Genomic DNA, 14,743 nt, shown 5'->3' on the forward strand with positions numbered 1-14,743 from the left:
GGACACATACATTCCTAGGACTAGACGTAGATTTCCTGGCAGGTGAAGGAAGGTCCCTCCTGTAGCCAGGACCCTGTGTGTGCATGAGGATTGAACACTCTTCTTCCAGGGCATTGAATTCCAGAATTCCAGTTAATGCATTTAGACACCAATAGAAAAAGCTCAACATCTTCAAAAAGTCAGTGATGAGGTAGGAAAGCAGATCCAAAAGAAAACGCAGTTCTCCGAAAGGCTGAATAGGCAGCAAACAAAAATAATCGTTTTATGTGATAATACTAATTTTAAAAGAAAAACTGTTACCGAACAGCCTTTCCAGGGCCAGGGGAGCCTGTTGCATCAGTGGAGTAATTGCAGCATATATGCATATGCATTAAGAAAATTACGTGTAGGCATGTCTGATTATAGCTGAGGACCCAGGAACTGTTTTGAATGGCTGTTAACAGTGTAAAGAATGAGGTTATTCATGGGCTGGACTCTGGCTGGGCTGGATGCAGGTGCAGAATGTGTGCTTAGGTGGGAGAAGGGTGCAGTACCCACCGTCCCTGCCCTCGTTTTGTATGCATGGGGTGGAATTACAGAGGGAGTTTACTCGCATGAGTAATGCACTTATGCTGGAGTTAGATTCCTCATTCAGTTTATGTATTACTGAGGCATGATATTTAATTTAAGCCTATATTGAACCAAGCTCATAAATGTCGGCTACAGCAGACTGTTTGCGTGTCTTCCCCCTTGAAATGGCGGCACTTCCAAACCATCAACCAGGAGTTGTCCAATCGAGATTTAATTACAAAGGATTGTCTGTTGTGGCTTTTAAGCCTTTCTGGGCTATCACTGTCCTTTAATTAAGAGAGTGAGGTTATGATTAGTACTTTTCTATTATGTAGCACTAAATGTGTTTCTTCAGAGTGTTCTTAAGCTTTTACCTTTCCATAAAGTTAAGGACTTTATTTTCACTTTCTTTCTGTGATTCTCTGCCAGGAGATGTTGCAATTGCTTTAAAGCATTTCTTCAGTCCTCCTTGTTTGTAATTGTAGTTTACATTTTACGTACCTGTGGCAATGTTTGGTTACAGTAAAGCTATATATGATGACTGCATACCTGAAAAGACAATACAACTTAAGTACTACATATCTATGTTCATGGAAAGATCATTTACCACCTCAGCTGTTTTCAGTGAACAACTCATACATGTCTTAAACCTATTAAGTTCAGAATTTAATGTGAGATTTCTAGCCAGCTTCTGTATCTGTGCTTTCCAGAAGACTCAAATGACTGATCATTCTAAAACATGTGCACAGAATCTTAACTGGAAATATGGTTGAATTTTAATGAGGAAGTGGTAGAAACATTAAGTCTTACGCAGTACCAGAAGTTAGGTAAAAGCTCCAATTGAGAAGGGAAAAGTATTTCACTGAAGTTCTGCTACTGAGCTTTCTCTGAACATAACTAGAAAAAGTAGCTTTTCTGTGTAAACAAACTAAAAAGCTTATCCACGCGCATCGGAGGGTTTTACAGACGCAGTGTTCTTTACCGGCAGGTCCAAGAGTTCTTTATAAATATTTGTTACTAACAGTTCTACATTGTCCTGGTGATGTAGATAAGTGTTACTTGTACTGTGCTGAAGCCAGGGGTTCTATGTTAAATGTCACTCAGAAAATTAATTTTAGAGGGAAGGAGGCGGCTTGTACTTGATCTTTCTTCTCTAATCACTGATTATATTTTCTCTGGAGCAAGGGGAGGAAGGAGCAAAATATTTCCCTTCTGTGTTTGTAGCCTTACCCTGATTTCAGCCAAGTGTTAATTGAATTTCTGAGCAAAAAGTCATTTGTCTGAAGTAGCAACTAGTGCTAGAAGAAACAATGTTTTTCAAAGTATTATCTTCTTTGTTTGTGATTGAGACTATGTAATGTTTTTATTTTTTGTGAGAAAAGTCTCAAGAAAATTGTCAATATCACAATCCTTTTACTTTTAAGCCTTTATAATATTTTTTCAACCTTTAAAAACCTCCATAATTCCAACATACTTAAAACTGCCAAGCTAGAAAATGCTTCTTACGTCGTCTTAAAATAGCTTTAATAGCAGCAGAGCAGTAAGATGTATGTGAAAAAGCTTCAGTATGAGAACAATTCGGCAGGGATGCCAGTATTTCTCTGCTACACCTGAGCTTTACTGGGGCCAAGATACCATCCCATCAGATTAAGTGACTTTGGGTCATAAATTATGCATCATCCTGTTTTATTCTAGTTTAATTGGAGCAATTTACTGGTCTCTGATCAATAAAAGCATAAAACTGGGAAAACAAAACAGCGTATGCATGCACAAATCTAAAGCAAACTCTGAAAGGCAGTCTTGTGGCCAAATAAATTTAACATAAAGGACCACTTACATCAAAACAGAGACTAACAATAAAATGGAACGGTATTCTTCCAGGTCAGTGTCCGTGGCAGACACTAGGGAGTGAGAAGTACAAGCTATGCTTAATTTGAACAAAGGAGGATAATTTATGCATCCAAGAAAACCTTACTCAAATGTGTTACATTTTTACTGAGCAATAAATAATACCCGATCAAATCAGTTCAGTGTTTGGTCCCAGATCCTCCTCTGTATTCAGCTGAACAGTGCATAAATGAACTCGGTATTATGATTTGGTTTAGATTTGTGTGTCTCATTTTACAATAGGATGAGCAATTTGCTGCAAGCAAATTTTGAAGAAATGTTATTTTAGTTATCGAGCTGTTGCTGTTCTGAACTTCTAAATGCAGTTTGCCATCCATCAGACTCGTCTGTCCCTGTGAATGTAGCAGACACCCAATAATACAGGCTGTCTTCTTCATGCTTGGGAAAACATGGTTTGGAATGATAAGCATCGTGGTCTGCACTTCACAGATGAGATGATCAAGAAGTATTTTTTTCACCGTTTTAACTTACCTGTTTGATCTGTGAAACTGCAGTCAGGAGAAGAAAAAAGCATGAAAACATTTCGGGGTTGTGAGGAGGGGAAAAGCCTTTCAGTAGTTCTGTACTCGTTGGAAGTTTTAAAGATGTAAAATGATACTTGGAGTTGGCAGTTTGGGGAGCTTTTTCAGAATTAAACAGTTGGAAATGTCTCCATTACTCATGCTGATAAGGAGCTCCGAGTTGTTCATTCTCAGCAAGTCCTTTTCCATCAGCACCAGGAAGTGCTGATGTTTCTCTGGCAAATGTAGCTAAAATTTGTGCAGGAAAAGATGTGCATTTGATCCCTATCCAGGAACAAGTAGGTGCAGGATAGAAGAGTCAACACTCACTGAAATTATTCAGGAGCTTAAAGATTTTCATGCAGAGGACAGAAAACCCAACCAACCAACCAACCAAAAAACATCTCAGGTATCTGTCACTGAAGCAACATCTGCATGTTGTGTTTTGCATTAGTATAGTTGTCCCGGTCAGGGTAAATTTGTTAAGGTCAAAGCTGACTTGGACCAAGATGTAGGTAAGTCTGGAGGAATTCTGTTGAAATGAAGGTAGCTTTAAGGTATGAAGTAAAGCATGAGTTTGGATTGTCTGGCATGCCAGTCTTCTTTCCCTCTTGAGAAGGTTACTAATTGCAAGAAGGCAAATCTGCTCCTGTTGGAAACATTATTCACCATTTAAATGAAATATTATAACGGAAGGAAGGAATTGTTAAGGCTGGTATGGAATATTAAGACTTCTTGTACCCTGTGTCAAGAGGCATAGGAACAGGAAGGTAGTTCTTCCGTCATTCAGGATGTGATTAATAATATCTCATTATTTCATTCAGGAACACCTAAAACAAAAGACCCCTGAAGTGAAGTAGGTATCTGGCATGGCATTCAAAGGTTGGATTTTTGGATGAGTTCTTAGGTTGAGATCTGAAATCCCATTATCAATTTAGGTGGGAATTGAGTTCTTAACACTTGTTCTTTTTTGAACATCTTGGTTTAAGTATATTTATTCTTCAATTTACATAGTTTTCTGACTTTGAAGTCCCGTGGAGATTCTGCTGTCCGTGCAAGATGATTTACTTAAACATGTCCAAGTACCATGCTACAAAACTATACCACAGTCTGTATATTACTGGGTTACCTGATGTAAATACGGTGTGCATTTATTATTATTCATTGTTAAGGTACCTAGTCTTGGTCGAACAAGATAAACCTCAAATTACTCCATTCTAGATTTATTGAAAACTAACAGGTACATTATCGTGTTCCTTTTTTCGTAGTGGGGAAAGTGGTGCTGGAAAGACTGTAGCTGCTAAATATATCATGAGTTATATCTCCAAAATTTCAGGAGGTGGCCCTAAAGTACAGGTGAGTTGATACAGAATAGTACTGAAGCATAAGCATAGTCTAAAGATTTACTTCAGAGGTAATACGACAAAAGCATGTCGTGGCAGACATGAGGCACTCAACTGAAGAAGCTTGTGGGTGAGCAGCTAGAAATACTTACAAGCCCTCAATAGCAGAGACAGCTGAAGTGGACAGTGACCTGCTCGCTTGCAGGTTACTGAGCTGCCTGTGTGATGAGAGCTGTATGAGAAAAATCCATGGACACAGAATCAGCTCTGCTGAGGGATTTGTGGCTCTTGTGCTGAATTATGCCTACAAGCAATTTCATTTATTTATTTATTTAAAGTTAAGGGGTAAAGGTACTGTAATTATTGTTCTTAACCAGATTAAGAACAGCAATCAACCTCCTCTTAGTAGATGTGTGGGGTTTTCCTTCTGTGTTGTTCGCTTTCTATTGAGAACTGATCTGGTGTTTTGGGGTTTTATTATTTCCATTAAAGCTCTGATTTGTAGGCATACCTCAGAGAGCCAGCAGTAGGAGTATCATCTTGTTTCTTGAGGTTTTCTAGTCAAAATACAGAGTATCTGAAAGTCTGTTGAAACAACAAATAGCTGCTTTTGTTAGTAGCTATACTATCAATGTCTGCTCTATCAAAATCTATTAGCTAAAGCTAATTGAGTGAATCAGCTGCAAAAATTCCCTTATTGATATTACAAAGTCTGATGTTACATAGGCTGACAGGCAGTAGTAGGTAGGTAGTAGCAGCATTTGCCAGTCCACTCTTTTTGAGTGCTTACTGTTAGTTTTTTGCTTTATTGCAGTCTCTGATGTTTAGTGTGTTCTTCCTGCTTAGTTTTGTGAACAGTGATACTGGGAACATTGCAAAAGAATGACCCAAGAAAGTATGCGTTGTGTTATTTTTGGAATAAGTATAATCCTATTTTATAAGTAAATATTTTGTGTATTTAAAAGATTCCAGCTTTTTGTACACAATTAAACAATATTCCTAGTGATTCCCAAGTAACGGTTGATGAAGTTGGTAAGTTGCCTTGAGAATTTCTTTTGAAATAAAATTTAGTCTTCTCTTCATGACCCAGCATGCACTGTTCCAAAGCTAATGTCTTCTCTACATTTCCAACTCCTAGGATCAGATGAGGAGACAATAGTAACATACCTAGTTGCTTTCTAAGACAACTAGATAGCAGCATCATTGATCCCAGAACAGGTTGCTGAAGCACCTGCAGGCTCCTATATTTCACACCACTCTGACTTCATTGATTGTGGTTGAGGCCCCCCTAAAGGATTTAAATGTTCACGTGTAACAAGGAAATTGCTTAAAATCAAGATAAGGAAAAAACCATATCAGTTTATTGGCTGTGTTGCTTGACAGAACAGTGAACAGAAGGACCAGTTTCTATAGACAGTTTGTTCAGTTTTGTAGGTTTTTCTTCAAAAAATAGGAACTAGAAGCTCTGAAAAAAAAAAAAGGTTAGATTTGGTTCCTTATCTGATCCAGAGGGTTTCTTACAGATGCAGGCTTTGTGGCTTTTTAATACACAATTGAGATGTCATGGGTTTCTAGGAAATCTTTAATCATTTTTAAAATGTTTCTGAATCTCTATTTCTCTTCTCCTGAAATTTTAGCATGTTAAAGATATTATTCTACAGTCCAACCCTTTACTGGAGGCTTTTGGGAATGCAAAAACTGTACGGAACAACAACTCCAGCAGATTTGTAAGTCCTTCTGCCTTAGAGATTACTTTATTCTTCCAACTTCTGTGCTGTTACAGAGACAGTATTCAGGAGTGTAACATAAATTGATTACAAATGAGCTAAATAAAATACAAAGTGTGTTTTAAAGCATGATGTTAAGAGGCATCTGTTTCATTCTGTATAGGTTGTGCATTTGGTTCTCTTACAATATGTACTGGTCAGTATATTTATAAACTGTTCAGTCTGCAAACAAATAACTTACCAGCAGCAAACTGGCCAGTTTTCCGGATCAGCAGAATAGATGCAGTAATACATTAAAAAAAAATACAAAAAAAGATAGGTGTTTGTTTTTTAAATAGATGAAACCACCCTTAGAGTTGTTTGGTGGGAAAGGCCTTTACTAATATGTACAGAAAGTAGGCAGGCATTATCTTCAGTCTGTCTGTTAGACTATTAGGCTATTATAAAATAGTCAATATTGTGAAACGACTGTTCACTAGAGAACGTACTGTAGGTTCTGTTTTTAAAAGTTATACATAGGCTTTACAAACCTGAGATTTGTTCCTCACCAATATGAGTGTTAATGCCATTAATATCCTCCCTGAAAGAAGAAGATAATTGCTTTACCTTCCTTCCAAGCAGAACGTTACATTTGCCATTGGTTGTAAATCTGTTCAATTTACTTCCTGCATAGGGGGGCCTTATGGCTTCCTTTACACTAAGCAGGAGTCTCAGCAGTGAAAAGAAGCCACTGACTTCCTCTCTACATTTGCTTTAACACATGATGTATTATCCTGAGTCTAGTGCTGTGTAAATGCAAAAAGAAAGATATGTGGTACTTCAGGAATCCAAGCTTAGGTTATACCTTGAGGCAGCCGTATCACTGCATCCATAAAGAGTAAATATCCTAGTAGCCTTCCTTGTGGTAACATACAAGTGCATGATTTCAGATTTGTATGCACTAATCATTTCAACAGCTTTAATTGTTTATTGCAGGGCAAATACTTTGAAATCCAGTTTAGCCCAGGTGGAGAGCCGGACGGAGGGAAAATCTCCAACTTCCTACTGGAAAAGTCTCGAGTTGTAATGAGGAATCCGGGAGAGAGAAGTTTTCACATTTTTTACCAGGTCAGAAATGTCCTTTCCCAGGTATTTAAAATAACTAGGACAAGTTTTTCCTTTTGATTGAAAAGTCATGCTCAACACAGTGAGATTACTGAGTGCACACAGCACAAGGTAATCTGGACACGAGCTGGAAACTTGACAGCATGTTAAGGTACCCTCTAACATAGACCTACTTAGCTGCCTTGCGGCTCCAGAACAAAAATACTTCAATATGTCAAGTTCTCTTCTGAGGTTTGTTAGTTTGTTCACTCCTTCCTATTGCAGCCATGTCAGTGCACAACTGTGAAGACTTTACATGGGGCTGAGGAGCTTCTTCTCTGGCATCACTGAGAGTACAGGAACCTTTTATTAACTACTCTGTTATTTAGTCTTGGCCCTGTTGGCCTAAATGGTGCAAAGAGGTTGACTTGAGCCACATTCAAATCAACAGCATTGGAGCAGTTCAAAGCTTGCTTAATGTGTACCATAATAGGCCAAAAGGATACTTGGTCTCACAGCGAGAGTCACAAATAATGCTTTCTTAGGATGTTCTTTCATCTCTGCCTACTTCGAGTAGGCACGGAAAACAGGATGCTCCTGAGAATTTAGATAAGACATTGCAGATTCAAAAAACCCATGTTGCCTGGGCTTTATGAGATAATGGAAGACATTCAAGTCAGTCACAGGCTTTGCTTTTTACTAGATGTGGAAGTTAGAACTAAACCCTTAGTGGGAATGGGAATGAGAATCTGGTCTTTTGGGTTAAACAATTATCAAAGCACAGGAAGGATACATACCTGGCACAGCACTATGTCTCCCAGTAATTTCAGGCTGTGTCACCTGTTTCCAACCTATCTCGTCTTTGCTGAAGATCCTTGTATGACACCTATTTTGGGGATTTCTATTCTGCAGCTAATTGAAGGGGCCTCCTCAGAACAAAAAAGCAGTCTTGGCATTACCAGTATGGACTACTATTACTATCTTAGCCTCTCTGGGTCCTACAAGGTTGATGATATCAACGACAAATCGGATTTCCAAGAAACACTGGTGAGGTTTTTTTACCCTATGGTTTGCATAGTGCTTGACATGTGTCATTTTACTGTTCATTTGTAGCAAAGATATTGATGTGTTAATGTGGGATTGAGAAATTAATGTAGGTATAACTTACTTAAATTATGTTTTACCCTGAGGGAGGTACGTTACCCTGAAGAGGTCCCTAGTTGCAGGTCAAGAAGCGTGCGAAAAGAGTGTTGCAAAACGCGTGGTTTAGCGTCGCTTTAGTCAGTTGAGAAGACGTTCTAAATTACACGTACTCTAGACTCCAGACCCCATCTTCTTGTGGATTATTTTCTAGTAGATTGCTGAAATTCAGCCTAAACCAGACAGACTGTGCTGCTTTTTAGAGTCACTCAGTACGGCTTCACAGTTCTTGGTCTCAGTAGCTGAACTGTCTGCGTAGAAGGAATAAAATTGTTGTCTCTTAAGTTCATTGTTTCCTATTTTGCAATGAAACTATTTATTTTTAGTGTGACACTTAAGAGCAGGTGCTTGGTTTTTAGTAACTAACTTCCATTTTTTCCCAGAATTTCTTTTGCTAACGTGTCTTCTAAATGGTGTAGATGCTTCTATATTTAATTAGAAAAATACAGAAATGCTGAAGTAAGACAGCTGGTACCTTTTGAAACTTCAGTGCAGGCTGTAATGAAATTTGGTTGCCTTAAGAATTTGAATTGCTTTGAAAACCCCAGATTTTTAATGTCAATATCTTAAAGGGACTTGTGTGACAAAAGTCATTGAACAGATTCTTCAACTGATCCAGTATTTTTTTTCTTTGCAGCATGCAATGAGTGTGATTGGGATCTTCGCAGAGGAACAGGCATTGGTGCTGCAGATAGTGGCAGGAATACTGCATTTGGGAAACATCAGCTTCAAAGAAGTTGGCAACTATGCAGGAGTGGAGAGTGAGGAATGTAAGTACCTCTGGAAACTCTTACAGAAGTAGCAATGGGCTGAAGCCCAGATGGTGTGAAGAGAACTGCAATCTTGAGCTGCTTATCCAAACACAGTGCATCATTTCTTACAGGGTGAGGCTGCTAACGTAGACTGTCTTCCAAAAGCAGTGGTACTGAGGCCCCTGTTCTGCCTTATACAATGCCACTGACTTAACAGGGGTGCAGTTTTGCATTTTGAATTTAAGAAATCCTCTTCCAGCCTTTGAGTATGAAATAATAGGAATTGTGAGAAATGCTTTCAAGCAAGCTTGGATTCTGCTCCTCTCAGTGCATCAGCACACATTCATAAAAATACCCGTTTCTTATGTGGTTTGTCTGACCTCATTTTCATGTGGAAGCAGCTACCAACTTGTGGGGTATCCCCAGTGTCAGGCATACAGTCGGTGCTCAGGCAGATACATATATATGTGTCCAGAAGAGGTGCCTTAAAAAAAGAAATTCAAAATTGAATTGGCTTTCAGAATCTGCATACTAGAGTTCTGTTCCCTTTCTCAAATTTCTCAACCCATACCTCCTTATTAGATACCTCTGCTGTGTAACTGTTTGTTTATTGCTTCCTTATCCACAATGCACAGTCTTTACATCCATCACCTCTTGCTGCTGTTTTCTATCAGCTCGGCCCACATCAGTGAGATGTTGAAAGATGATTGATCTTGATTTTTCAACTTTTTTGTCATGATTTGTACCTTGCGTCTGATGTTGATTTTATGCTGTCTTCATAGTTTAAGGACAAGAGTGGGTAAGCACAGCATATGTAGTAGCTTATACATACCGATCTGTTCTCTTAACTCTTACTTCAGAATGGTCCTTATGTTTAGGAAGACTGCATTTGTTTAGTTTCAGGTAAGTTAAGTATGAATAAAGTATATTGTTTAGTCAGCTTCCCTCTCAGCTGTATTAGTATTCTCCTGCTATTTCTTTTAAAACACAGGGAAATAAACATTAGTCATTTTTAACCTTAATTTCGTGATTTGAGAGAATAGTAAGTGAACCCAAAGAACAACATTTTGGGGCTTTTTATACATCCAAATAAAAGTATAGGAATTTTTATATGCCTTACGATTCCAGGAGTTACTGTGCTTCCATATTAATCACAGTATTCAATCTTTCAATGAAATCCGGACATAGCTAGACAAGATAGATTACAGAGCGTTGCATCAAAAAGTACCAAACTGAAAAGACAGGAGTTGAGAGTAAGTTGGTAAATGTGAACGGATTTTTGTGATGAGCCATGTACACTGTATTTTTCTTGCTTGCTGGAGTATAAGTACAGAAGTAGTGTATGAATAATACATTAAAAAAATTAGCAGATAGAATCAGTATAGAACTTCCTCATAAACATACTGCATTGTAAACGAGCCAGAGAAGAAAGAGCAACATCTAGTACAATTTCTGCATTATGAAGTTGAGTTGGGTTCATTTCTGTTCTCCATTTCTCCTCCCAGTTTACTGTTTGTCCTAGCCAACTAAATAGTAAAGCATTTATAGCCTGGACAGCCATGAAAGATAAAACACAGTGAAAGACCACTGATAAGTCATGCTTTGCATAAGTCTGAAATAATAAAAAGTTCTAAGAATTTGGTCAATAGAGTTCTTGTTATTTTATAGCCAACTGCGGAAAAACATGCAGAGGCCATTCTTCAAGACACCAAAACCTCTGGTCTCATATTCTGAGTCAGAATTAAATCTAGACAGACCATTCTTGCCTGACATTTAGACAAATACTTCTTTAAAACTGCTAGTGATTACTGTCTGTTACAGTCCTTGATTATAATTAATATTTGGGGAAAAAAAAAAAGTTCTCATTATTTATTCTAAATATTCCATGCTGCCAATCATGCCAAATACTACTTGTTCCTTCCTGGCTGCAGAAAACAGTTCAAACCATCCCTCTTTACACTTGCGTTGTATCGAAGGGTTTGCATTACACTTTCTGAAAACGGATGACGTGAGCCTGTCCTTTTCCAGCTTTTCTTCACAGATTGTATTTAAAGCAATTCCACAGAATGCTACTGGTGACTCTCCGAGGATCATTTTTTCAATTTCGTGCAGACTCTGCTTTCTGGTCTGGATGGTTATTCTGTGGTCCCTAACTAGGGAAAATAATCAAGCATCTTAAGAATGAGAAGTTAGAACCAGTCATGTCCAGCTATTCCTTCTTTGTAGTAAATCATTAGCACTGTGAAGGAAGATTCTCGGGTGTACATAGTGGTTCTTAATAAATCCTTACAGTGGTATTGGCTGGTTCCTAGCACTCTAGAGTAAATTTAGTCTGCGTTCTGATGGCAATAAGTCAGATTTCAGAAAGCTGGTGGTTATTTGAAGTCTTAAAAATAATTTTGGATTAACGTACTGTTGGGTTTGGTGAAATCGCTGTGACGTTGCAGATGTGTAAAGTACAAGTGGCTGCTGCCTTAGCAATTATTTTACATCCTCCTCATGCTAGTAAAGTAGATCTGAAAGCAACGGAATGTGGAGGAAACACTGTTAGAGGATTGTGTGGTTTAGTGGAGGTGCAATACCAACTCCAAGGGCTGCCCTTGGGAGCCTGTTCCATTTGCTTTTAAGCCATTTCTCTTTTTCCATTCCTTTAAGGTGTGTGACACCTGCAGCTAACATCTGACCATGTGTTAAGAATGCAGAGTACAAGACTTGTGGCTGCTTATTGCACAGATGTATTTTTATGCTTTACTTTTAAACAAGAAAACCAGAATTTGCAATTGTACTTCCAGAGTAAGGGATTAAAAAACCAAAACCAAATAAATGGTAAGGCAGTTGAAAACTTTTTGCAGTATCTTAGCTTACAAGAAGAAAGGGAGAGACCGTTAGGAAGCAGATAGCATATTCTTTGTTGCAATTCAAACATTTCATGATTTTACAAAGAATTTTTAATTGTGTCAATTTGTATTTAATGTGTGAGCTCTATGTTTCATGTCTGTCTTCCCTGAGAGTAATTTGTTTGAACCACATAGTTCAAAACTATGATCTAAGCTAGCTTATATGTTTGAAGGACTGAAGGTACAGAAATAACTAATTTACTTCAATGTGGTTTATCTTAATTGAAATCCATGTAAGTAAGGAATTGAAGATGTCCTTGGGGAGGTTAGGGAAATTTTAAAGACATAAATCTCACCTCTTTTTAAGCTACTTGCCCTGTAAGGTTTATTACTGCTGATTGTTATTAGAGATATAGCTAATTTTTTTTCCCTTCATTCTGTATTGTTTTAGTCCGTGAGTCATAATCCAGCAAACCCGATCTTTCTTACAGTTTTGGCTTTCCCTGCTTTTCTCCTGGGAATTAACCAGGAGCGCCTAAAGGAAAAACTGACCAGCAGACAGATGGACAGCAAGTGGGGAGGCAAATCTGAGTCCATTAATGTAACGCTAAATGTGGAACAAGCCTGTTACACCAGGGATGCACTGGCCAAGGCCCTTCATTCCCGTGTTTTTGATTACTTGGTGGATGTAAGTTGGATTTGCTTGAATCTGCTGAAATATTAAAACAAAATAGAAGTACACTAGGAATGTTTCTTGCAGTGCTTTTCTTGTCTGTCATTTCTTTCACCCAATTTCCTTGCCTGAACCTTAGCAGCAGCACTGAGTAATGCAGTGGGAGCCTGACCACGGGTATCACGTACCAGACACTGACAATATGACAAGTGCTACGCACTCTTTGAAGCAAATGGGCAGTGCTTTCAGCACTATATTTGCAGTCTCCTGCCACAGCTGTCCCATATGACATTCTGACATCTTCTTTCTGTCAGCATCATGCTTCTCAGAGTCTTACTTTCTCTTAAGTAGTGGATTATTTTCAGAGGAGCACTGAGGCTGCGAAGCAGGGGAATATAGGAACAGGTGAAAAGATTCATGGTGCCATCTGCAAAATGCATCAAATATCAGACTTAAAGCTCTTCTTTGTCTGCTGGCTTCCTTTTTTTTTTTCTAACTGAGCCAGTTATGACACAGGGAAAAGATTTTTACGAACAGTAGATCTGAAAGCTCACTAACCTGGAAAACAGGGTGGCGTACTCTTCATTTCCTAGCTGTTAATAACACTCTATTATAAAGTGAAAGTAAAATACTCTGTTACATGTATTTGTATTCCATTCAAATATGTTCTTTTTAAAGAAACTCAGTATTTTTATATAAGGATTTAAGGATATGAATATATCTTTTAAATATATAAACTACATTTTGTTTTACATTTTGTTTGTTTTATTAGTCTATTAATAAAGCTATGGAGAAGGACCATGAAGAATATAATATTGGTGTCCTTGATATTTATGGCTTTGAAATATTCCAGGTAAGGCAGAGCGATACTCGCGGTTTGAGCTGATCTGACCTGGGAGAATTTTTTGTTATTTAGAGGGGAAAAAAGTCCAAACCACAAGAAACCCCAAACAAATCCCATGGCCAAACCCCACCCCAGCTTCCTGGACATTGAGTTCTCACTGCTAATGTCTCACTTCATAAACACGAAGTATGGAAAAAACTTCAAAGAAACTAGGTCAGTGATCTTGTAAGAAAGATCTGAGATTACACAGAATGTCTATAAAGTCAGCAACCCATCTATCATTGACAGTGTTTCTTTGAAGCTTAGTGCCAGCATGAGAACTAAGAATAACTGTATATAAAGCACAAGACTAATTTTTAAATTGTTTCCTTTTCTATAGAAAAATGGTTTTGAACAGTTTTGCATCAACTTTGTTAATGAAAAACTACAGCAGATTTTTATTGAACTGACACTGAAGGCAGAACAGGTAACCAGACATTTATTATTTTTGAGTTCCTAAACATACTATTGCTTTTTTAGTGGTGAAAAAAATGAGGTCTCATTGTCTGCTGACAATAACATTTGCCTCGATAAGCAAGACAAAGGAAAAAATTACCTTTCTTGTTGGCTGACCCTAAAACTGTGAACAGTTTTAGCTACAGGCATTTATTCTCTCGTACAGTGGCAGAGAATTGAGTCCATCACAGTTTACTTACTAATGCAGTCATATGACTCTGCCCAGACTTGCTGCATATTCTGACTCATGGACAGAAATGGAAAACTGCAGCTTGGTTCCATCCCTGTGCTTTCGTTGGACATGACACACATTTAAATGGGAGTGCTTTTCTTAATTTCCTCGACACCCTTTTCATTTTTGTTCATATATATATGTATATATAAATGAAATACATTACTGAGACATGCAAAAATGCTTCTGAAAGTATTTGCAGTTCTCTGCTCACAGTCTTACCACAAAAATCTCACTTTATATGAGTGTGAGCTTCTGCATGGGAGGGCAGACAGAATGCAGCTGAGACAGAAGCACTGGTACAGCATGAGCTCAGGCCTGGCACCAGCTTTAGGACAACGGTTTCAAGAATGCCTTTGTATAAAAGTAACTGATCATTGGTGCTGAGCGCCCAAATGACCTGCTAAGTGTCCAGCTCAACTCATAGGTATGCAACTGATGGGTCAGTTGAATTTAGTGTGATTTTTCCCTCCAGTCTCTTGACGGTTACAGTGATTGTGTACAGGAATAAAAGAGCTGTGTCTCCACTTCATGTGCATTTCTAAAGGTATTGTTCTGGGGGTCTGATCCTTTGATACGCCCATCACAGTCTGAATTTTT

At 38.2% G+C, this 14,743-nt stretch overlaps 1 protein-coding gene across 1 annotated transcript in view; it reads left to right on the plus strand.

The window, feature by feature from the left end:
• LOC104409196 (unconventional myosin-Ie) overlaps nucleotides 1-13,882 on the plus strand; it is a gene marked incomplete at its 3' end in the record, with an annotated part of 20,197 nt that extends 6,315 nt beyond the window's left edge. The window contains exons 5-12 of the mRNA XM_010018999.1: nucleotides 4,226-4,313; nucleotides 5,938-6,027; nucleotides 7,003-7,134; nucleotides 8,023-8,157; nucleotides 8,948-9,080; nucleotides 12,391-12,587; nucleotides 13,345-13,425; nucleotides 13,796-13,882. Coding sequence (XP_010017301.1) covers nucleotides 4,226-4,313; nucleotides 5,938-6,027; nucleotides 7,003-7,134; nucleotides 8,023-8,157; nucleotides 8,948-9,080; nucleotides 12,391-12,587; nucleotides 13,345-13,425; nucleotides 13,796-13,882 — 943 coding nt within the window. The remainder of the gene's footprint in view (nucleotides 1-4,225; nucleotides 4,314-5,937; nucleotides 6,028-7,002; nucleotides 7,135-8,022; nucleotides 8,158-8,947; nucleotides 9,081-12,390; nucleotides 12,588-13,344; nucleotides 13,426-13,795) is intronic.
• Nucleotides 13,883-14,743: the final 861 nt, after the last annotated feature.

The sequence above is a fragment of the Nestor notabilis genome, unplaced genomic scaffold (assembly GCF_000696875.1).
Source record: "Nestor notabilis isolate BGI_N333 unplaced genomic scaffold, ASM69687v1 scaffold9097, whole genome shotgun sequence".
Lineage (NCBI taxonomy): Eukaryota > Metazoa > Chordata > Aves > Psittaciformes > Psittacidae > Nestor > Nestor notabilis.